At 41.1% G+C, this 25,492-nt stretch overlaps 1 protein-coding gene across 2 annotated transcripts in view; it reads left to right on the plus strand.

Moving 5' to 3' along the window:
• Positions 1–1,875: 1,875 nt before the first annotated feature.
• Positions 1,876–25,492, plus strand: part of TTC28 (tetratricopeptide repeat domain 28) — a 108,478-nt gene continuing 84,861 nt past the window's right edge. The window contains exons 1-2 of one of the 2 annotated variants that reach the window (XM_030285666.4): positions 1,876–2,053; positions 7,337–7,615. In XM_030285666.4, the coding sequence (XP_030141526.4) occupies positions 1,970–2,053; positions 7,337–7,615 (363 nt within the window). In that variant the 5' untranslated portion in view covers positions 1,876–1,969. The remainder of the gene's footprint in view (positions 2,054–7,336; positions 7,616–25,492) is intronic. The other variant, XM_072935964.1, reaches the window with a different exon arrangement.

Consider the following 25,492-nt stretch of genomic DNA (forward strand, 5'->3'; position numbering starts at 1 on the left):
AGGCTAGCTTTATCCCCACCTACATTCTCGGTTTCTTCTTTTCTAATTTCTAGGTTAGGCATGGAAATAATGCTTAGTCCTAACAGATGAAGAAGGAACACTAAACTTGCTGAGCTTTTGCCTGAGACACAGCATTACCTGACACAATGCTGCCCACAGACTTCTGAGGACACTTAGACTGTTCAGATGTAAAACTTCTGATGGACCTTGAGGTGCTCTGGGCTTCAGGTGAAGCTCCACAGTAAATGCTGGACTGGGAAAATTACAGCACTGTGCACTGGGGTGAGCCTGACTGGCTTCCAAAGCAATGATCACCATCCTCATGGTGTTTTAACATTTGTGTGTACTATGGTTATTTCCCAGAGGAGAGATGAGTAAGAGGAAACATGATAACAAGAGATGAAATGACGATGTATAAATTCCTGTCAGGGAGGAGCTAGGAATTGAACTGAGAAAGAAAAACTTGCCTGCTAGGTGAAAGCTTTGAACTGTGTGCCTCTTAATAAAGGATTATTAATTTCATTACTGATTGAAAGAACAGTTTAGTAACTGTTCTCCTACATGCATCTTCTCATTAAAGGTATCTACTCTAAGTTGATTTGTGAAGAATAAAACCTAATGCATTACGGAATAAACCCATGTCAGGTAGAAATTAAGATATTCATGAGTAACATTTCCTGTATGTACCCATTGCAGAGATCTTCTGTGTTTGGATATATCTGATATTAACCAATGTTAATGATAAAATGCTGATTCTTGTACATTGATACCTTTCTTAACAGATTGAATGGAGAAACATCCATGGGTATCTGGATGGAAAGAACACCACTGGTTCCAGTCCATTCCAGATACACTGGGCTGATGGAACAAAGGTGTGTCTGTCCTCTGGGATGTGCCCTTTGGTGCAATTCTGTCACTGGCACATCCTCAGGGAGTTCTGGTGCTTACTGTAGCTCATTTGAAGTAGAAGGGAACACTCAGCTGCCATTTGCTATATGTAAGAATCACAGGATGCAGTGCGTTTGGGCCAGATTTGCGTACTGGTATACTGCAAAAGCTGATACCTTTGGGCTTTGGTTACCAGTTACTTTTAAAAGACCTGCATCATTGCTGATGAGAAGGTAATTCCCTAGCTCCTACTTACACTGTCAATTTGTTTTTAGATAGAAATAGAAAACTTCCATAATTTATTCCTCCATCTTTTTTACATCCCACAGTTAGATAATCAGTAATTGCTTTGCTAGGGTCCTTTCCCTGGGTCCTGACTAGCACTTGCTTTCCAATGATGTCCTAAATTTGATCTCACTCATTCAATGGCAAACCTTTGGGCTGCTGGCCATGTGTTCATCATTTGATTGCAGAAAGCTTTCTGAAGTTGCTGACTCCGTTTTTTCTATGGAAGAGGAAGTTTCACTAAGGTGAAGTGGCATCCAATTTTCACGTAGATAAGGAATGATTTCTTTACCACTTATTATCCACAGCACAAGAATCTTCAGCATAATCCATTTTGTTCACGTCAAGAGGCAGGACGGTCACACAGTTGGACGACTTGGGTTAACCAAAGTGCTGAGGCTCGCTGTGCCTGGCCAGTGCGGTGCCATTAGTGACCAGCATCACCACCTGCGGTGCCATGTGGGCCCCGCTTGCTCCCGAGCTCAGGCTGCCGCTGCTTCTGGCCCCCACCCGTGTGGCGACAGGAGCAGAGCGACGTGAGGACGGAGCCCGTCGGTGTTGGCGGAGAGGCGAGCGCCGCTGGGCCGGGGGAGCCGGGCGGCAGCCGCAGGACGTCCGGCGCCGCCGGGCGGGGGTGCCCGGGGTCCGGGCGGAGCCCAGCCCCGGGGCGGGGCCGGGACACTGCGGGTCCCGCTCAGCCGGGCCCGGAACGTGGCGCCGGGGGCCGGGGTGGGATCGGCCGGGCGGGGGCGGCGGCGGCCCCCGCAGGAGGAGAAGGAGGAGGAGGAGGAGCGCGATGGAGCAACAGGCGCCGCCGCCCCCGGCGGGGGCCGTGGCGGTGGGCCGGGCTCGGCGGGAGCAGGACGCGGAGCCTGCCCGGGTGGGTTGACGCCAGACGGGCAGCGCTGGAGCGGTCGGGGAGGCGGGAAGGAGCCGCGGGGCCGGGCCGGGCCGGACGCGGGCGGCGGGGGGAAGCTGCGGGGCTGTCCCGGCACGGAGCGGGACGCGGCTCGGCGGGGGCGCAGGCCCGGTGGCCCGAGGCGCGGTGAGGGGCCGGGCAGCGGTGGGGCAGCTCCTGGCGGGGCTCCGGGGACGCCAGGCCGAGCGCTCGGCTCCCTTCGCCCTGGGCACCGTGGGCTACCCCGTTGCCTGGGAGCCCCGAGCCCGCCGGGGCGGGCGGGGGTCCCGGCGGAGGGCCCGGGCCTGGCCCCGGAGCGGGGCTGTGTGCCCCGAACGCCGCCGGCCGCCGCTAGCTGGAGCGGGACCCTCGCGAGCAGAGAGCTCGGATGTCGGCATGGGCATTGTGCTCGCTCTGGCGCCCCCGTAAACAAACTCGAATCTCGTTAAAACCCGCAAAGTTCGGAGGTAAAGCGTGTCAGGTGTACTTGGCAGCACCGCAGAGCTCCGTACCCTGCTGCAGCGGTACAGAAAGTCAGGAGTTTGGTTGTCAGGGCTTTGTTACTGCCAGAACTTAGAGCCTGGAGACCGGAGTCAGTCAGCGCGGGCTGGGTGACACCGATGTCACAGCGTGGCTGTGCCCGTGCTGAGCACAGGCTGGCGATCCGCGGTGTCAGCCTGGCCAGCTGCTTGCGCTCCCGCAGCTTGGTGCTGGAGCTTAGGGATGCCCCTGCTGCCGCCAGAGAACAGAGCTGAAATCCAGAGAGCTGGGTGCCTATGCCTTCTTCCCCTTCTGGAGTTGTCTTTCCTTTTTCTTGGAGGTTTTCACAGTCTTAGATAATATCTCCCCTGCGCTTTCTTCTGGTGTGAAACGAGCTTTTCCAGGTGCTAATGGAGCCTTTTATAGGCTCTTTGAAATGGATAAATTCCTAAATGGATGAGTGGATGTGCCTTTAATGTGCCCTAACAGGTGTTCCTCGAGTGAGGTTACTGTTCGTGTCTGGCTTTTGCTGAATTACTGGTCTATCACTCCCTAGTTACTGCCTCTGTCTCCCTCTGGCTCACAGACTGATCAGAGGGAAAGGTCTGTTTCCTCATTGATAGTTTGTGATTTAATTAAATATATATATAGATAGATAGATATAAAACTATTGTTAACAATAACTAGCTTAAAAATTACTTATGAACCAAAAAGTACTGTTGAAATTTAACTATGGATTGCATAGTTGTTATTTACAATTTTTAGCAACATGTAGCATGCCTTAAATTAGGGTGGATCTAACTGCTGTAACAAGTGCAGACCTCTCCAAACTCACAGAAGCTCACAACTTTTTTGCATTGTAGAAATGTTCTTTAAGTAAAACTATTTTCTATAGAAAATTTTGTTTTTAATAAGCTCCAGTTAAGAAAAAAATCTGTTTCCTTCCTGTTGATAAGTTCTTATCATCCTGCTGTGGCTTAAACCTCCAGTTTTGGTGCTCTTTTATTTCTTTCCACACTATTTCTGTTGAAATTCTGCTCTGTTCAGGGGCAGGTTGCATGTGGTGTGCAGGGTTTGATATCTCCTCAGGAGTGTGGTACAGCCTGGCTGAAGTGCTGCCTGCTGGAAGGTTTCAGGGACAGATTTCATGTGCTTTATTTTTCTTGGGCTCTTGTTGAAGCCAATTTCTATTGCAGAAAAATAGTAATACCCCAGAATATGGAGAGAAACCATAAAACCATTTTACAGATTAAAATATAAGTTGTGCAGAGGTTTTCCTAGAAAGGGAAGCTCAGTTACAGATTTAAGCTGATTTTGGAAACCTATATTTAACCTAAGTTACTGTCACTTTTTTTCAGAATCCATTAGGAATGCCAGTTTTCCTGCTTGCCTCTTTTTGCTTTTTTCCTCTTCCTAAAACTTCAATAAATATCTTTAGCTATTTAGATAATTTTAAAAATAAAAATGATACATATCACATTTACAGTATATTTTTAAAAAAATTATAAAGAATTTTTTTTAAAAAGGTGTCTTAGCTATGGACTTGCCACCCAAGGCATCGTCAAATCAAATAAATTATTTGCAGAGTAATAAATTATTACTCTGAGGTGTAACACTGGTGTTTTGATAAAACATTTACTTTTGTACCATGTTGATTCTTTAGTCCTCTTGGAGCAGAATGTGGATTTGCTGTTATCTCTTCTCCCTTGTCTTACTGGAACTCACTGGGAATCTGTCCCTGGGGCTTTCTGGACAGCAGTATGCTGTTCAGACACATTTTTCAGTGTGTATGGGCACTTCTTTTATTTGATGAATGTTCTGTAGAGAGGACTAAGTTTAACAAGCTTGATCGGTGAAGACAAAAATTCTTGTAATATAGATTTGGCTGTATGTTCAAGTTCTAACTTGAGGTTCTAACTCAGATTTTCTTACTAGATCCTCTTCTGCACTTCATTATAACCTTATTTTTTCTGCTGCACTAAGAAACTACTTTTTTATCGAGCACCTTCTGTAGCAAAATGTTAGGCAGCCCAAATATGTACATTTCCATCACCTTCCACTGTGTTTACAGGAGAGGAGCAGTGGTGACTGGAGAGGGGATGACTTTCTAATGAGTACTTTTTGTGAGTTGGTACCATAATCATAATCTTTTTCTATTTGTGGCTTGAGTGCCAGAGTGACTCAGATTTACTGTTTCAGGGTTTTTTCTTTTACCTCATGATGTTTTACTGCCTTACGTAGTTCTCATGATAGCAGGAATTAAACAGTAACATATTCCACAAATTACCATCATAGTTTCCTTTTTCTTTTCACGAGATTGTTTAGCGTCACAGGATATTAGAGGCAGAAACCACTTCACTTGGACCGAGAGGATGTGTCCTCATGGATTCTCCTTGTTGTTATAGACTCACAGTATGATTCTGGAAGGATCATTAACAGCTTGGTGTGTGCATTTGTTTGTGCATAATAAACTGCCAGAAAAGACAGCTGTTGTTGGACTTGTCTCACTGATGCTCCTCGAGGTTGTGCTGGGTGCTTTGAGGCCCCACTGCTGAGGGCTCAGTAGCTCTTGGTGGTCCTGGGCTTGCAGCTGCAGCTGGCTGAGCAGCAGAGTCCCTGAGTTCAGGCACAGAGGGATGGCTGAGATGCCACTGCTGCCCCTGAGCTCTCCAGGGTGGGGCTGGCTGTGCCTTCACACCAGGCCAGGCTTCCTGCTGGAGGCAGTTATGGCCACAGCTGGTGAGGAATCTATTTCTTGAAATATTTATCTTCTGAATAACTTAAGTTCATGGCTCGTTGTGGTACTGCTTGTGGAAGCTGCAGTCGTTCACTCTGAATGTGATAAAAGCGTGGGAAATACATGACATTTGGTATTTTTCATTGTCCTTGATGCAGGTCAGTGACCAGGAAATAGGGAGGGACGCAGCAGCCACCTTTAAAGACACATGAAGAAACTGCTGCCCCTGGCTCCTGGGTACTCACCAGCCCCCTTTCCAGGAGTACCTCCAAGCCTTCTGGTGACTAGTTACCTTTCTCAGGGTTTCCTCATCTTTGTGTTTGAACACGTGCCCATGTAATAGCTGCCGAATCTTCATATTCAGTTCTTGCCCTCAGGTCACAGCAAACTGTCCATGGGATGAAGTTTATTGTCAGATGCTCACAGTGCTGTGAGTTATTGCACTGCTTGAATGAAGCAACGTGTTCAGTGCTGGCATTTGCAAGAATACTATAGAAAAATAACCTCACAGATAAAGGAAAAGAGGTTTTGGTTCAGTCTACTCAGTCTGCTACAGGACAAGAAACAGTACATTTACTGACACAAAGGAGATTTGGGTATTAGGAATAATATTTTAATGATGAAAATCTTGAAGCAGTGTAAGGAGATTGCCTGAGTAAAGCATAGAATCTCCTTAAATAGAGAAATTTAGAAAAAGTTTGGACACACACACAAACACTGTCAGAAAATAATGGATATAATCAGAAAAATAAGAAATCAGTAGTTTCTAACTTAATGCTTTTCTATTGTTGTTATTTGACTTAAGGAAGAAAAGAAAAAAAAAAGAAAAGTCTATAGACCAATTGATCCTTGTGACAGGATGTCAGTTTGCAGCTTGCTTCCCTTTCCACCTTTAAAAATATTCCCCAGCTGGCTCTGGTAATGTATTTAAGCACTGTGGTTGTTGTGTTGTGGCAACAATATGTGATATTCTTAAACTTTTTCAATCTGCAGGACTAAGACTAGATGACACCAATCTTAATTATAGTAGTCTAAGCCTTTAATGAATATTTTCAAGTACTTTGTATGTTACCATATGTATTGTATTGCCTGTTGCCAAATGCTGTTACTGCACAACTCCCAACTGCCTTGTGATGAGAGTTGGACTAAGATGTTCTTATTGAGTTCTTGAGTACCCTTGGGGAGAGTAGGGTTTGCATGACAGAAACAGTTTCTGACTCAAAGGGGTGGTTGAGGAAAATGTGCAATGTAGAAAGTTAAGTAAGGAGAAAAATTGTACCACAATCAATGGAACTAGGATTTGCTACAGCTCACTTTAAATAATGTCTTATAATTAGAAGGCTTAAATATTTTTATTTGTTATTTTGTATGACCTAGAATTGTCAATATGGGAAGCCTCTGCCAAGGATGACTGTTCTGTTATTAAAATAAATTTTATGTCCCACTTACTTCTGTGAGTGTATGTGGTTCTAAAAACTCATCCTTTCCTTCCCAAATACGAACATTTGCAGCTGCCTGTCATTGGATGTAGAGGTTTGTGAATAGAGGTTGCAGTGCAGGTACTTTGGTTTGAAGAGATTCTACACATTTTTCCATTGTCTTTGTATGCCTGTGATCGCATCTCAAACTTCAGATGTAGCAGCATCATCTTCATATTCACAGCTGCCACTCTTCTCTACCTGGCAGCTCTGCTTAGTGCTGTAGAATCAAATAGCTTGGCTGAGAAGAGCACTTCTGAGTGTGTGGAGTGCAGCAAATATAAACAGACTGCAGTTGTTCTTGTGTCTAGAAGACATAATTCATAGGGAATGATATGTTTTGCAAGATTCTTTCTGGTACTCCTGTACCCTCAAAAAGAGATTCAATAGATAAACAATTTACTTTTTTAAGAACCTGGTTCTGAATTCATCATTTGTTCTGCAGTGATCCTGCTGGCTTTAATTTTTGCCGTACAGTTTCTAATAGTTTAATCTCTTTTTTTTTTTCTTTCCTTTTTGAGTAGCATTTCTTAACACTAACATATAATTTCTCCCTTTCCCCTCTCCCAGATTTCCTTCTGTGGATCCAAATCCTTCAGAAGAAAAAGTCCTGACAGTCCCATGTTGAGCAAAGCTGAATTTGTGGAGAAGGTTCGGCAGAGCAACCAGGCTTGCCATGAGGGCGACTTCCACACGGCCATCGTGCTCTACAACGAGGCCCTGGGGGTGGACCCCCAGAACTGCATCCTCTACAGCAACCGTTCTGCAGCCTACATGAAAATCCACCAGTATGACAAGGCCTTGGATGATGCCATCAAGGCACGACTCCTGAATCCCAAATGGCCAAAGGTAAGGAAGTGTATTTGTCTTCTGTGTGTTATTGTTCCTTTGAGGAAGGAGGGACTCCTGTAGGGTTGTTGGTCACATATGTAGCACCCATTGTAAAAGAATGCATGTATGTCTGTACTAAAGTCTGGTTTTGCTAAAAGCTCCAGATAATAATGTATTTTTTGTTTAAAAGTTGTTTGACTTGAATTACCTGTTGGGTATTAAACAGTTTTCTGTGTAAGCATACTGTTCCCCAATGGGAGTATGCTACCATTTTACTGTTTTAACACAGCATGGTTCCTGGGTTGTGAAGACGAGACATCTGTTTTAATGTTTAATGTAGTCAGTATTCATCAGCATCCAGGAACATATGGTTCCAGAATTTTGAGAGGTAGCATAGAGATTCTTATTAATACATTAGAATGATAAGGCCTTTCAAAATACTACTCAAAGAGTGTTTGTGTGTAGTACATTTTGGACAAACATTTGAAGAAATCTGTGTCTTGGCATTCTCAGTAAGACCTGGCTATGTAAGGAAACATTTGTAAAGAGTAAATGATGTTGGTTGCCTCTTCTTCCTGGGCTTGCTTCCCACCAGCTGCCATTGATTGCTCCAGTAGCTGCCTGGCCTTGGCTAGTCCAGGACCAGCCCTTTGCATGCTAATTGATTTTAACAGCATCTGCTCCAGGTTCCATTTCTCCTGTCAATCCCTCACGCACCCTTATGAGCCACTTTAGCTAAAGGTGCAGTTTAAGAGCAGACTCATCACCCATGTTCCTCTCCTCAGAGCAGGTGGCAAGCATGGTGCCCTGCACCAGCTGGGCTCCAAACTATTGAAGTTTTCTTCTATTTCAAAGCAGATCACTCTTAATTCTTGTATTTTCATTTTCAGTTGTTTATTAGCCTCTAGAAAAGCTTTTTCATATTCTTCCCTAAGACTGGAATGAGTCCACATTAGAAAAAGCCCCTTTGTCAGGGAGATGATTTATAACTTCTAAGTTGTGTTGTTGAGTGCTTTTTTTTTTTTTTTTGGTGGGATTTTCTTTGGTCATTATCTGGTTTATATTACTGCATGTCATAAAAGATTTTGTGTGAAGGACTCTGTTTAAAAGTAGAAAATATCATTACTGTCATTAAACTCTAGTTGTCCAGGTTGGTTGGCTGCAGGTGGCTAAGGAGTGTAAAAGCCAGGGTGCTTGTGCTCAGTTTTGTATCCTGGTTCTAGGAAGTCTGGTAGTGATTTAATACACTTCTGAGTTAGATGAAAAGTTGTGAAAGGGTATCATAAGAGAATACTTTCAAAATGCCACTTACAGAAGTGTACCTACCTTTGAAATGTTCAGTGGAAAAGACTCGTGGATCAAAATAGAACATGAGGTGCAAAAGATTTATGAGCTTAAAAAGGCTATCTGTGTTAAATGAATGCATTGATAACAGCCAGTTAAATACAGACATAATATACTTATGTATTGATGCAGTACTAAGAAACCCTAAAACATTCTTAATGAAACATAATAAAACATAATAAAAAAATGAGACTGTTTTTTCCAGGTAGACCATATCAGTGAATTCAAAAACATGAAGTAACTCCGTTTCAATTATAGTTCTGCTATTAAATGTCCACCTGACCTTAAGCAAACTCTATTTCTTTGTTTATTCTTGTTTTACAAAAAGTAAGGAGTCACTTCTACAGAACATTTTGAGCCTCATTGATGGAAAAAGTACTGGAAGATTTAAATGAAGTTGCTGTGATGACATGGTATCTGTTCTTGTTTTATTCCTTCAGTGTGTAATGGATATCTTTCTCTGTGATACAAAATGTTTATATACTTTAAAAGTTACTATCAGTTGGCAGTGGAAGAGTCAACATAGCTTTTGCAGGCATCCTGTCCTGAATAAAGCTCAGCCACAGTCACTGCTTGTAACTTCCCTTTTATCTTTTCACAGTGGTATCTTCAGTTTGTCAGTTCATCACACACTTCCCTCTTTTCTCTCAAACCCTCATAATCCCATTTGGAACCTTGTCTCTGGTTTCTTAACTTCTAAAGATTTGGTGTTGGGTTTTTTTTTTTTTTTTATCATCCCTCAGTGTTTTGTTTCAGAGGCTGTGTCTTTGCAATCTTTTGTTGTTGTGGTTCTTGTAAGACTTTGTATGTACAAACAGATTTTTGATTTCACTTGGGCTGAAGGTACAGAAGTAAATATAAATATGAAATGAATTTCCCTTCAAGGCCTTTCATTAGCTGGATTGAAGGTCATAAAGATGTTGAGCAGAAATGATTTGTAGAGGCTGGAGTTTGACTGTGCTGCCTGCATTCATTGGCACAGTTGTGGTAGAAGTGTCATAAAATTGGCTTGGCTGGGAGTGTGGCTTGGCTTTTAGAAAGGAGCAATGATGCTACTACAGTAACTGAAATAAAGAAAACCCACAGCTGAATTAATTTTTTTCTCCCTGTGTGTGTTCATTCCCCTGGAGTTGTGATGTTCACACCCTTCTACATAGTTTCCCTTTTACCTTGAATTGTTAGTTCCACAAATCATCTGCAATTTCCCTAGATTTTAGAAGAGAATGAAAAATTTTACCAGAGTCTCTTACTGATTTGGCAGCTCCACAGCAATGGTGACTTCTGGCTTAAGGCATTGAGGCCATTCACTGCCCCTCTGTCTTTGTTCTGTCTCCTGAATTTGTGTTAGTTTGGTGAGGACTGGTTGCTTCTAGTTTAGGCCAGGTATTAGAAAAAAATCTACACAGAAGGAGTGGTTCAGAATGGGCTCCCAGGGAGGTGCTTTTGTCACTGTCCCTGGAGGTTTTTAAAAAAAGACTTGATGAGGCACTCAGTGCCATGGTTTGGTGAGGACTGGTTGCTTCTAGTTTAGGCCAGGTATGAGAAAAAAATCTACACAGAAGGAGTGGTTCAGAATGGGCTCCCAGGGAGGTGCTTTTGTCACTGTCCCTGGAGGTTTTTAAAAAAAGACTTGATGAGGCACTCAGTGCCATGGTTTGGCTGTAAGGTGATGTTAGGTCACAGGTTGGACTCGATGATCTCCAAGGTATTTTCCAGCCTAGTTTATTTTGTGGTTCTGTTTTCCTCATTTTCAACATCTACAATTTCTAAAAGGCAAAAAAATATTTGTAAAATAAAAAATATCTAAAAAAAATTTGTATTTTTATTACATATTTAATTCTAGTTTTAGCCAGAACAAGAAAAGGTGCACTTTGGGAAATGAATTAACTTGTGTGGTATGTTTTGAACACAGGCATTTCAAGAATATCTGATACCAGAAAATAGGCAATGATGTTCAGAAGCTGAGAGGAGGTGCAGGTGGTAGAGTGTCCCTACACAGTACAGGGGTGTTTATTTCCTTGTGTTTATTTCCTTTGTGGAACTTGTCAGAGACAAAAGGAGGGCTCTGTCTGAAGCTGAAAACTTGTATATTTTAAAATCAGCCTTTATTTACTAATTTTTTAAAAATAATTGGGGTTTCCTTGATAAAACAGAACTGGGAAGATCGAAACTTCTGCATACAAAGTCTAAGCAAGTTTATTAAATAGCCAGAAGAGGGAGCTTAGTAGGGATAACTGGTATCTGGTTTGAAAGCCCTGGGTTTTAAATACAGAACCTGACTTCCTTTCACTTAGGAAATGGAAAAATTAATTTGAATGCAGGTTTTTTTTGAGTTTTCAACTACTAAATATAAGTTTCTATATTTCTTTTCCTCCTTTGTGTACAAACTACATTTCTTAGGTAATTTGTGAATTCTTACTTTTTTGCTCCTACTTCACTTAATGCTTGTTAACATCAGTTCAACACAATCTGTGGCTGAAAGTAATGCTCTTAACATCCCCACCCCAAAATCTTTCTTTAAAGCATTAATTAATGTTGGGTAATGAGCAGGTGTGTTTATGCAAATGCATATGCTTATCTATACAGCTTAAGACATGAACAATGAGAAAGTGATTGCAGAGAGAAACATCAGATCTCTTACAGACCACAAGAACTTATTGTGTGTGGCTGAAACATGTTTATAACAACAGCACATAAACCTGTTCTTAGGCTTTGTCTGAGAGAGCTGGCTTGTGAGTTCTGCTGTTTGAAAAATATTTTGTGTACGTAGCACTGAGAAATGCAAGGATTACAGAATATTTCAGGAATTAAACTGCATTTTGGAAATATCCAAGAGGCAAATCAGATCAGGCTCATTTTGTTCTTTGATTTCCCACTGAACAGCTTTCTTTGTTTTGCTGTTGATCGTGCTGTAGAAAATTTTTATTCTATTTCTCTTCACAGCTGTGCAGCCTTAGGCATGGAACATGAAAATGGAGGGATATATATTATGTGACTCTGATACCTGAACAGTCTCTCCTTAGCTCTTGCTGATTTTGAGATATTTTTAAATCCTTACATTATAGGAAAAATGCTGTGGCTTAAATAGTTTAAATTTGGACCTAATTCTGTGCTAAAATGCAGATTTCACTACCCGTTGAGTGCTGGCTCGGTGCTATGACAGCTAACAAAAGGTACAAACAGCCTACTGCTACTGAACAATTAACTGCCTTTTGGCATTGATTTATTCTCTTAATCTCTCAACAGAAAAGTTGTTCATTAACAGGAGATGAAATGACTTTGTCAAACTTGAATACATTTGGCTAATAGGAACAATCACAGCCTAAGACAAATGGAAGCAAGAATCACAAAGATGGATGTTTTCAGCGCTCTGAGGGGTACCTTGATTTTATTTGATTTCTGTGTCCTGTGTGAGTAGAAGGATGCTGACTGTACCAGTTAGTGACACTGTGCTGTTTGAAGCCCCAGGGACAGCAGCATCCCCTGAAAACCACAGTGGGTTGCTGAATAAGAGGGGACCAAGCTGGCAAACAGATTTGAAGATTGGGGTTCAGTAATGATCTCTCATTATTGCAACTGTTGAGCCACTAGGCAGGGAAAAATGTTACTTCTTGAAACAGGACCAGCTTTTTGTATCAACCTTTTTTAAAGCTGAAACACCTTTTAGAGAAAAGCTGAATAGCCTGGAGAATGTGTTTGATGCAAAAGGAATTCCCTGTGCGTATGTAATTCAAAAGTAGCTACGAAGAATTACAGCACTTTTCATCAGGCATGACTTTCTCTTATGGTCTTTGTCTCTCCTAATTTAAAATTATTGTCTTGATTTAAAAATGTGGCTTAGCATCTCTAATGGAGAAAAAATATGAAAGAACTGAAAGAAGAGGAATTGTGAGCCATGAAGCCTTTGGGTGTTTGCAGTGCAAGAGGGTTTAGGTGTTGTCGTCTCACTGTAGGGGAATTTGGCAGAGCAGCTTGCACTGGTATTTTGTTAAGTGCCTTCAGCTGTCAGTCATGCGACAGGACTTTCACAAGAAGAATGGACACTTGTATGTCCACTTGTACTTCTCCTGACTGCTTGCCCATCTTTATAAACAAACCTTCACATGCTGTAGCAATCCCTAACCACCTCAGAGTTTCTCAGTGAGTGGCAAGCAGAGTGCCCAGCCATGGTCGCATGTAAAACTTTTAAGCAAAGAATGTTACTTGACCACATAACTTTTTTCATGAATAGACCTCTTGTTTTTAATTTGATGAGCAAGGAACTTTCCAGTCCTGTCCTTCAGCTTACAGTCTGTCTTTAATTTGCAGAAAGTTGCATTCCAGGTTTTCAGACATAAAACCATTTAACAGACTTTTTTCACTTTGCTAGAACTTGTGTTATGTTATCGTGAGATTTGTGCATTTCTTTCTGTCTTTTTGTGTTGCAAAACCACAGCATAGCTGAAGTTGGCTGGGAGCCTTGGAGATGAATGCAAGGTCAGCTGGAGCAGGTTGTCCATGACATTGTCTGGTCAAGTTTTGAATATTTCCAAGGGTGGAGACTCCACAGCTTCTCTGGGCAGCATGTTCCTGTGTTTGGCCACCCTCACCAAAAAGTTTTCTCCTCCTTCCCCCATGTTGTTTTTTTTTTTTTTTTCCCCCAATTAGATATTTAAATAATGAGCATCATGTTGTTCTTTCACAGCTTTCTATGGAGTTAATGTTTTTCCCAACAGTCAAGTTCACTGGAGAAGTATTCTCTGCACCAGAAGAGATGGTTGTGGCATTACTGGGGGAAAACTGCTGTGCAGATAAGTTGTGTAGGTTCTCCTTTCCCTAAATTCTTTAAATTATAGAGGCGACATGAGTGGAGGACAAGGACACAGTGGACACAGATGACACTATAGTTATGTCATCCTAAAATAAAAAAAGTATTTTCACATGTAATGGTTGTCTGTCTTAGACAAGTACACAAGAAAAATGACTCCTTTCTAAGAAATCGGCTTATTGCCTTAGAATTGGAAAAACTTATAGAGGTACTTGAATCTCAGCATGCAACAAATCAACACAAATTTTCCAAGCACTTACTGCAGGGTTTCATTATTCCTTCCTTTGTTTTCTGGAACCCTTTTGTATATGGAATAAAGCAACTTAAATTTTTCTTTTATGGAATTAACTGCAGTTAATTCTACTTAGTCTAAATGCTGTAATGTAAATTTCTCTCCTGGAAGGTGCTAGTTTTTACCCCACAGTTCTCTTGCCACTGGAACTAGTTATATTATTGTGCAGGAATGGTATAGTGTTTTTTATTCCTCATATATCTGAATATCCTAAGCTCAAATGCAGAAGTAATTCTGAAATGCAGAAGTGAGGATTGATCTGCAAGGGTGATATTTAAGAAAAAGTATCTTGTTACCTGCTCATTGAGCTTCAGGCACATTACCACTGGAGAGCATTTTAAGACACTTGGACTGCTTTCATTTATTTACACATTACTGGGTTTTGTACTCCATAGTTTCGTAATAAAACCTAAATATGTGTTGTTACCTCTTTTTTTCACCTGCCCAAACCTTGAGCAGTTAACTGCCAGATGATTTTTCTGCTCAGGTTTTAGTTCTTCAGTGGTTTGTTCCTTCAATTTTGTTATTCTTAAGAATGAGATATATATTCCTTGTTATTACTCAGCATACAACAACTGAGTTTTCTCATCTTGGAGATTAATTCCTTTGCTACTGTGACCATAGTGGTGACTCATTCTGGAGTTGTGGAATTGTGGAGGATTGGAGTGAAGTGTGGAGGAATGAGTGAAGCACATGAGAGGGCGCTCTGTGCTCAGGCGTTCAGCAGGGCCTGGGATCTCTTTCCAGCTGTGTGCAGATATTCACATTTTTTAGGTATTTTTAAGTGGAATTTCGCTGATTTCTTTCCACAGTTGGTCGTGTTCTTGCTGCCTGTTGTGTTTGACTGGCAGGGCAGTGCTGGCAGGTCTGGCTCCTGAGGCTGCAGTGTCACTGATGCTATGCAAGGAGAGCATCTGTTCTGAGCTTTCTGAAATGCTTTGCCTTACACTCACATTATCTATACACTTTTGAGTTTCTTTACATTTTAATTGTTTGCTCTAATTTTCTTACCCTACTTTATGTTCTTTATCCCCATCTATTTTTCCTTTTGCTACAATTACATTATTTGCTGCTCTTAAATCGCCAGCAACCATGTCTTAGATGATTTTTGCTTTATTCTGCAGGAAATAGTCCAGTTTTTCGTAGGGTTTGCCATCCTGGGTTTGTCCCAGCTCTCTGAATTTATGCTGTAGTTCTGTTTGGCCAAGAACTAGAATTTGAGCAGCACAAGGGAGACTACCTAAGAGGTTGTGGATTATAAGGAGTGCATCAAGCCCTCCTCTCCTTTGAGAGCTGCCCATCAGTGGCTGAGTGGCAATAAAGAACAGGAGAGGATTTGAGTGGATTCAAGGATGCTGTACCTGGTTTCTCTGTGGCAGACAAGAATGCTCTTACAAACCTGCATTTCTTGTTTGGGTATACAGGCTGATACATCACGGCATTTCTGGACATCACTGGATCCTCATCACAGACCTATAATCTCAGTCAGTCTCTGAGGAAATTAAATTAAACTGAGAGTTTGTGAGAGCAAGTAGACAGGAGAAAACACTAAAAATGGAGAAAGCAGGAAATTGCCTTGACTAGCAAGTCAGTAGGAAGCACTCAAGGATACCATTTACACAGTGTGCTACACTGTGCCAAGGGCAAGAAAACCCAACCAATTAGCAGGGGCCTTGCTGAGAGCTCCCTGACAGCTGAAAATACATCCAGGGCTTAACATTCCATCTTCCTGGCCTTCTAGTGCCAGCAGGGGTTTGTTGAGGTCATTCCATCTCACTCCCTGTGGCCAAGTGAGATGTGAAGTGTCTGTGATCACGTACAAGAGGAGATGCAGCACAGGGATAATTGCTGCATTAAGCACAGGCATTTTCTGAGACAAGAGCATGATGACAGTTCAGACTAATGCAAACAGGCAAGAGGCTTGTGGCAATTATTTTTATTTCTATAACCTGTTGTTCTCTGAGTCACTGCTCCCTTTGTGTCTGAGGGCACTGGGGTCTGAACTGCTGGACAAAGCAGGTGACATTTCCCTTTTTGCCACAAGCATCTTTGTACATGATTTCTCTTTTGCTCCAAAGAGGAAATTATAAAGTCCCTTGTGTTACATGGAACCACAGAAATAAATGACTGATAGTTCAGCTATTATCCACTGACAGAGAATTTACCCCTGAAGTTTAAAAGAAAGGTTGAAAAATATTGTAGTTTCTATCATGTAGTGAATAGTCACTCTAGTTTCAATTTTATTTTCTGGATTTATATTAGTTTTGAACTCTTCCTTTCTTCCCTTCACTCAGGAATGTGAAGTTTCTGTCCTGGAAGTCAATTAACTGAATTTCTCTAGAAGTTCTTAGAAGTCTATCATAGACACAGTTTTTTATGCTCTTCAGTGCAGTTATTTTTGTAATTTATGATGACTTTAACAGAAGTTGGCAGTGGTATGCAAATTCCTGTATTGCTTTTTTCATTCTAAAGCAGTTGAAGAACCAGCTCATAGTAAAAAAAATATATGGATATATATATTCATATTATCATACTAATATTGATGTTTATAAAAACATAATAAAGGCATTTTTCATAGTGTCCAGTATTTGAGACTGTTCTCCCCAGGCAGTGTATCTGATGGCTTTTGTTAGTCTTGTCAGGGTCAAAATTCTATTCCATGTGCTTGATAGGTCTGTAACTGAAAACTATTCCTTTAGTTTTTCTTGTGTTAGAACTAATACAGTACTCACTTCTCCTAATGGAAAACTTATTTTTTATTTAGACAAGTGCTAAATTCATGGTTTTATGATTCATTTTTAATGAACTTCTTCAAAGATGTATACCAAGCCCTAGATATTCTGGATGCTAACAAAGGGAGAATGTACTGGGATGAAACATTTGTTAATAGAGGCTTGTCTCATCTGAGAAGTGGAAAGAAACTTTCTTGAAACACTGCATTAATGGGTATTTCAGGCATAATTTTCCTACTTTTTTCAGGGTGAAAAATCAGGATTAATTTCTGCCAAGTATTTTACTCCTTGTGGCTATCTGCTTGCAGACTTCTGTCCTTCACAAATAAAACACAAAAAGCAGCACAGGACATAGCAGAAAAGGCAACGTGAATTATACAAGATAAACAATTAAACAATTTAATGATAATTTATTAATTACTAATTTATGTAATTCAAGGTGATTTTATAAATCCACATCCTCACAAGCAGTGGGATCCATGTGTCACAGAATCACACACAGCCTTCTTCTGCCTCTTTGAGAGCTCTGTTCCCTTCAGCTGATAGAGGTGTTGACTTTTCCATGAGAATTGCTGTGCTGAGACTGAAGGGCCACATGGTGTTGTTTAAGCCCTGGTGGGTAGGAGATGTTTAAGGGAACAGGAATTGTGGGGTCTGTTTTCCTGGCAAACATATCAGGCAGATCTCTGTCAGAGATTCCAGGGCTTTCTGTCCTCGAGGTTGCATTTGAGCTGGTGTATCTTCATTATTGCTCATGGACTTTTCAAGAACTGAATTTCTGAGCTCATTTGTCCTGTGAAGCCATAACAGTAGTGGAATTCAATTTCATATTTTTTCTGAATGTGTAAAAAAGTTGATGAAAGGTGGTTTGAACCCTGGTAATGTTCAGTTCTGTGTTTGCTGGACAGCTCCCCCGTGAGTTGGGCAGAGCAGGGTTGGGTCCTGCCTCACTCTGTTGGCCCTTTGTAATAACTCAGGATAGGAATTGTGGACATATTTTCTTATTTTTATTTTCCTTTTATTTTTTCTTGCACTGTTATTCATTCTTAATTGGTCCAAAATACAAAATAATCCTTTGATTTTCCTTTACCAGATGAGTAGGAACTGGAAAACAATCTAATACCAGATTTTGTTGTTGTGTAACCTTTAGCACCTCTCAGTTATCACACAGGAATATCTGTAAGTTCTTGATCAGCTTTGGTTCCCATTGCTTAGACATCTTGTTTTGGCCCTGATAGCTCTCCTGCAGTGAGCAACAGTGTTACTAGAGGTTTGTGATCACTAATAGTGATTAACTTTAATGACAGTTTCCCTGAATCCTCTCCCATGCCTTTAGAGATACATGTCAAGCTTCAAGGCCTCTTATTCATTTAAATGTTCTTTGGGAACACAGAGTAGTAGTCTCACTCCAGAGAATTCAGATGTGCGATGTGCTCATGTTTATTTTATGGTGATACATCTCATTCAGTTGCCATTGTTACCAGGCTGTGCAAGGAAATTACTTTTTATCATGAGTAGGGTGGATAGGAAATGCATGCAACTGTATTTCAGGGAGTAAATTTTTCATGCTTATAGCCCATGGGTACTAAATAAAAAATGTCAGCTTCTTGGATCTGAAAGTGCGCTGAGAAATAATGGCTTTTGTGACTGTTTGGGAAAGGACAGCTACAGCACTGAGCCCTGCTAGGCTTAAAGCAGAAAATACGTGTACTTAACTCGGGTGGAAATGTTTGGTGTTGCAAGGTACAGTTACTGAGGCTTTGGAAAGCTGGAACAGAATAGGGAATGCAGCAGAAAGGATGTGGATAAGAGGAGTGTGTATAGTAAACATAGCTTTCGACAGAACCTAAATTAGTGTTCCAGTGAATAAAATCAGCTGCCTGTATGATTTTGTGCCCTCCCACATTTGTTCTGCTTGATCCCACGCTCTGCACTGAGTGAGGATGCTGATCCTGGAGTCTGCAGAGGGAGCAGCAGTGAGCATCGAGCTCTCAGTTAATGATCCAAACCAGCAACTCACTCCTGGCTCAGACACATCCATTGTCTCTCATGCTCTCACACAATTTCTCCTCCCCAGTACTAATGTTTTTGTTCTTCTTTCTGCTGTGTCCCCACACAAAATTGTTTATATTAAAAATTGTTTTTATATTTTATTTTTATTAAGTTTTGTTTATGCTAAACAAAAAAATAATCACAGAAATGTAATTTTTATTGTTTGTAGTTTAGAGTGCTCAGTATTGTTAAGTACAGTGATAAATCATATATGGAACTATAAATATTTTTATGCATTTGTAAATACGGTGCACATTGTGTTGGGTTTGGTTGGTGCTTAATAAAAACAGGAAAACTTAAAATTTGTATGAAAATAACCATCTGTATTTCACTAATTAAAAATTTACTGCAGCTTCTGTGAATTCATGTTTCATAAAATAACACTGTAGAAGAGAAAGAAGCAACTTGAATGTAGCAGATCTACAACTCTCCATTCTGTGAATCCGAGTTGAAGGCAGTTTTGCCAGGAAGGTAAATGCAATGACCCCACTGATCTTTCAAATGTTGAGGCCTCTGAAGGGCTTTTGTGTACATTTAAGTAAATTTTTTGCTTTCTACCATGGTAAAAAAGGTAGTGTTTACATTTTACTTTAGGTACCTCTGCGGCTCTCTCTAGTGCTACAACCCCCCAAAAATTCTAGCAGTAGAACATAAAGAAAGCTTGTTACCTAATTATTTTGCTTACTTTGGGGCTGCCCCAGTCCCTTGGCCTCTGAAGTGAGCAGTAGCATTGTTCAAATATTCACATTTTCAATATTGTGTAGCCTTCAGGTTCAGCCTGAGATTGTATCTGAGGAACTGGCTATGAAGGTGAGGTACTCACAGTTGTGTGGGAGCTTCATCTGCTGATTTTAAGTGAGGTGGCAATAATAAAGGTGGAGAAACACATACTGTGTGTCATCTACAGGTACAAAAATTTTATTGCTGGAAATACACAGGAAACAGGCACAATAAATTTTTTTTACTCTTTAAGTATTTCCCAACTTCTAAATAGCTAAAAAGCCTTGAACAATGTCTGGCAGGTTTTTATTTTACCTGAAAACAAATGGAGGATATGAATATTTGTCTAGTAATATAGAGAAAGCTAAATTTACAGTCAAAAATTCAAGCAGATATCCGAAACAACTGTTTTTTATAACCTAAAGGACCCTGAGACACTTGCACCAACAAAAGTTGTTTTGTTTCTTATTCCCCGCTCACAAAAATTAACCATCTGCTCATTAGAAGTGTTACAAATGGAAGAGCTGGAATGGGGCTGGTATGGCTTGCAGCTTTTTGGCAGCTGCTTAGAGACATAGTAGGGTTTAGTAGTACTTTTCCTAGAATCACAGAATGGTTTGGGTTGGAAGGAAACTTAAAGCCAGATTGTTCCAGCCCCTGCCATGGGCAGGGACACCTTCCACTGTCCCAGGTTGCTCCAAGCCCCATCCAACCTGGCCTTGGACACTTCCAGGGATGGGGCAGCCACAGCTGCTCTGGGTTGTGCCAGGGCCTCAGCACAACCTTAGAGCAAAGAATCTTGAGTGGCATGGAGGTGCTGATATGAGAAATAATGTGTGAGCACAATTTACATCCCAGCAATGCCTGTGCCACCCACACAGTGTGTGAAGAGCCACTGAGGAGGCCTCTGCCACATGTCACAGGCATGTTCTACAGTGGATACCCTTGGAAGACTATTGTGAAATTTCTGTTGTTCCTACCAATGCAAGACTCAATCCTTTGGGAGCTTCAAGTCCATATTCTGTGCTTACTGTAGCATAGAATTCACATGAATTGGCTTGGGTAGGATGAGTCCTTTGAAGTTCATCAAGTCTAAATGTCTTTAAATGTGCATCTCTAGGTGGTGTACGGTTTTTGGAACAAGCTGTAGAAAAGCAAGATATGGAGGAGATTGTATAACTGAAATTTTAAATATCGGTGTCTGACTGGGACATGTGCTGAGATCCTTCATGCAGTTTGCTGGCTGGAGTGCTTGAGGGGCACACGGACAGTGTGTTCAGGTGCCTAATATTTCATGGCTAAACCCTCACTGGGGGCATCTCAGAGCTACAGAAAGTGACAGATTTCAAGATAATGCAAATAAACTTTAAACAGCTGTAGGTTTACCTGCAATCTGCTTTCCAAGTAGATTTCAGTTATCTTTGTAGTCAAATCTCTTTTCAAGATGTTCTGAAAAGTAAAAATCAAATAAATGCGTTTTCAGCTGTAGCTTTTTGATAGTGCTGAAACTGGGTGAACTGGGTAACTGGCTGATGCACTTCAAAGGATTAATTGAGGTCATTTTTGAGTTAGCTTGATTGAACATGATTATGAGCTTAGCTGTGAAATAAGAAGATTCCTGTTTTTACATAACTAAATAGTAGTTGAGGCTGAAAAGCTCATGCTTAAAACACTGACGCTTTTCTGAAAGATAAGTATGCTAAGTAAGACTGACCTTGATTTTGAAATGAGCAAGGGTAATTGCTAGTAAAGATGATGAATTAAGATTATCATCTATTGAACTGGCACTGGCAGCACCCACAGCTGTCACAGTGGTGGCCAAGCTGCAGGAATGGAGAACTCCTCTTCAGGCAGGTGGAGAAGGTGGGTGGACACAGCTATTAGAGAATAGCCTTGATTGCCCACTCTGTTTTGCTGTAGCCATTCCAAGAGGGTAATTAATCATGTTGGGCTATGTCTCAATCTAGGGTTGATGCACTGCATTCTAATGAAACTCATTAGTGCTCCATCTTTATGATCACGGGGTGACTTCTCTTTAAAGCTTCTATAAAGACTCTGTCAGGAATAACTTGCCATGAAAACAGACACAGAACTGAAATTCAGGAACATAAATTTCCTTGCATTGCTGTTACAAGTGAGGAAGGACCAGAAATATTCAGAACTCCCTGAGTCAAAGCTAATCACCCTGTAACAGTCAGAGCAGGAGTGCCAGACTGACTTGTCCTTCAGTGTTTTTAAATCTGGTATTTCTAAGGTCTTTTACTTTATCTGCAGTTGGGATTCTCTTTACATCACATATTTTCCTGTAAAAGTAAAAAGGAAAATACATTATCCCTGCAGTATCATATGTGGCAATTCATTAATCTGAGATTTTTTTCAGGGGGAGAGGTAGTGTAAACAAAACATATACATTTCAGTGTGAGAAACACTACACAGTTACATGTATATAGCATGTTTTAATCTTTATTAATATAAAGCAAATGACTTAGTTTAAGCACTGGTCATCACTGGAAAAAACCACTAAAATAATAATTATTTTTTAATAATAATACTGAATGAAAAGAAACTCAAGGGCATTAACTGGGTGACTTTTCCAAGAGTGCTCTGAAATGAGTGGCAGTAGCCACAATTACTGAGTGCAGTTACCTGATGCCAAACACAGCAGTTGGGCTTGAGAACCTTCAGTCAGAGGGGCAGGCAATAGGAAAAAATTGCTTTTTCATTTGGGAGTGCAGTGACTTGAAATCGTGTGAATGCCCTCATATTTCTGTTCTGGAACATTAGACTGATATCTGGAAATGCTCTGGTGGCAAGCAAAGGAGATGTCAGTGGAATCACTGTATCTAGAAATGCAAGTACTGTCTTGGGAGAAATGGATTTATGGGCTGCTGCTGCCTTGAGCCAATGTGCCTGGTAATTTGTGATAGACCTGGCTTCTGGCTTTGTCCTGTTTCTGTGGATAACCTCTGAGTGACCCTTGCCTGATGAGTGACTTGGCTGTTCTGCACGAGACCACTTTGCATGGGAGGATATCTGAAATTTGTCATTTTGAAATATCAATCTGTTGCAATTTTTCTCCCCCTTTGACAATTAAACCCTATTTAAGAGGAATCAGGCTTGGAGACATTGTTTTTAACTTCTGTTAGTGAAATTATTGCAGGGAAATCCTGCAGCCTTATCTCTCACTGTGACTTCATTACTAAATTGCAGTATCTGTATGTCTGTTTCCTTCTGGCTGATTAGTTTGGGATTGATAACAGGAGTAGGAGCAGAGCGCCAGTGTTTTGGTAAATTCCAGGGTCTAATCGTGCAGCAGTTCTTGGCTCCATCTCTCTCCACTAATAAGTGTGTAAGTCATGGATCTTTGATCTTGGCATTTGTCTGCCTTTCTTTAAAAGGTTTTGAAAGATTTTGAACATGAACATTTTTTCAGGTAATAGAATTATTTTTCTTCTGATTTGCCCCAGAATGTAGAACCTATTTTCTTAAGTGTGCCAGAGAGCTTGTGTGCTGCTGAGGCAGTGTTAAGTAATGAGTATGACACAAGATGAGCCATTAATCCCATCTCCAGAGAACAATCAATCTGTACAGTGCCACCTACTATTACCCATAGCAAAGAAAAACAAACCTAAGATTCTGTGGGAAATACAGATTTCCCAGTTTTCAGGTTGTTAAAGAGTTAAAAACTCACTGTGAATAAAAGGAAAAAGGGTTGTTCTGTTGAGAAGTAACTGAGTAGTTACAGCCTTGTGCAAAGAAAGGATCTTTACAGGCAGGATAGAATAGAAGCAATTTCAGAATGATTTGAAAACTGTTCTTGAGTAATGGATGTGAGTGGGAGAGAGTGCAGCACAACAAATGAAACACTGAACGAGATTTTGCAAGGGGAAAACTTTTGGGGCTGGAAGTTAGCCCTGTTCCCCACAGGGATGCTGGGGCTCTGTTTTGGTGGTCTGTAGAGCAGAGCCTGCTCTTTGGCAGGCTGAGGAGTGCATGATGTCATGGGATGCAGAACACATGCACGGAGAGCCAGGAACTGCTGTTCGCGCCGCAGCGCTGCCAGATGTGCGCTCGCAAAAATGGAAAAACCAGCTTTGTAAAGATGCTGAGAAATGTCCTGGGCTCAGCCTGGGCTCAGCCACGCTCTGGGCCCAGTACAAATACACTCCATGGGGTTTCTCAGTCCTGGAGCCCGTGTAGAATGCCTTTCCCAGTGTTTTTCTGAGATGAGCTCGGAGAAATTCCTGTTTTATCCAAAAAACATACTGAGGGTTTCTTCATAGGAGTTATTTGCTGCAGAGGAGAATCAAAGGAATCTATTGACTCCAATTGTACTTCCTTTTAAGAATGGTTCCACATTCCAACAGAGGCTCTGGTGCCAGACATTGCTCTCTTTACTGATGCACAGCTCTCTGCACATTAACTGGCCTCCAGGAATTATTTGAATCTCTTACCCAACAGTGCTTCACATGCAATAAAGCCAAAGGTGGGTTTAAGCTTTTCTGTATTTCAAGGTGAAAATACAGGTTTTTTTCCTAGATTTTTTCCCCCTGGATTTTGAGGTCAACTAAAAATATTTTTATTCACTACAGGATGTGTTATCTGGTTATTGGTGTGCAGAGAGTTAAATATAGCTTTGCTACTCCCTCCTTTTGCACAGGCTCTAATTAAAGGGAGGAGGGAAGATGCTGGAAGGCAGCAACAGGAGGGGCGCCTACAGAAAGTCAGGAATTCTTTATCCAAATGGAACATTTCAAGCTTGAGAGATTTTTTTCTCAGTATGTTTAATGATGATTTTTCCTGCTAAAAGGATCATTGCTAACTGATAGTGTTATAATCTTGCTGGTCTGTGTACGAGACTATGAAGAAGTCACCTGTAGTGGTCACACAGGTAAATTGCCACTCTGGAATCTTTGGAACTGTGCTGTTCTGAGGGATCTGCTTAAGGGTGCTCTGATGGTTGCTTCAGAGGAATGTGAGATCTGCGAGTTGCCAGAGGGTTCATATTGCACACTTGCTGAGTAGAAATTGTTCTGCTGAGCTCAGAGACTGTACCACAGAGGGATCTGGTTCCTCCTGTCTGGGGTGCCCAGGCATTTCTGCCGTGCTGGCAGTGAGACCCTGTCCTCAGCGAGCCATGGGGATTCTCCAGCTGGGAAACTCAGGAGGCAAATTGTGTTCTGTGCTGTTTTAATAAGGAAGGGCACAGCCCTGTAAGTGTCCCTGTGCTTGGATAGGTGTAATAACTGCTCCCAGACTTCAAGGCATAAACTTCTAACAAGTGGCATCAGAAAGGAGTTTTCTTCCTCATAAACAAGATGCACCATTTGCTGTTTTCTTCATGTGTTAGAAGATGGATCTATAAGAGGTATGTTCCCAGATTTTGTCTGTTCTCTTAGAATGAACAGCAGAAAAAATCACTGATTTAATAGGCCAGGCTGTTCGATTTGGGGACCAACTTGTCTGTCTGATACAGGGCTCCTGTAGCACCTCAGCTTAGGCTAGCAACGAAAAAATTTATTTTATTTTATTTTATTTTATTTTATTTTATTTTATTTTATTTTATTTTATTTTATTTTATTTTATTTTATTTTATTTTATTTTATTTTTTATTTCTGAACTGTTTTTTATTGAGCCTGGAATTATTTACAATAAACCATTGTAAGAGTGTTTCAGTTTTAGGACATTAAAGTCATGGTTATTAGACCTAAGCCTTTATACAGCTTAATTAGAAGGAGAAGAATAACAGCACACTTCTCTGAAGTGTAAATATGAGTTTATTGGCAGCATTTTACCTAAACTCTGATGTTTATAGAATGGTGGTTGGGTAGCAATGTGAAAACCTGACAATCACTGTATTTCTGACAGCCTGCTACCATGTAATGTTGAACAGTGAAAGTCTGTGCCCAGGAAGAGAGAATATATCAAACCAATTTGTCTCTTTTGTC

This window comes from Taeniopygia guttata, chromosome 15 (genome assembly GCF_048771995.1).
Source record: "Taeniopygia guttata chromosome 15, bTaeGut7.mat, whole genome shotgun sequence".
Lineage (NCBI taxonomy): Eukaryota > Metazoa > Chordata > Aves > Passeriformes > Estrildidae > Taeniopygia > Taeniopygia guttata.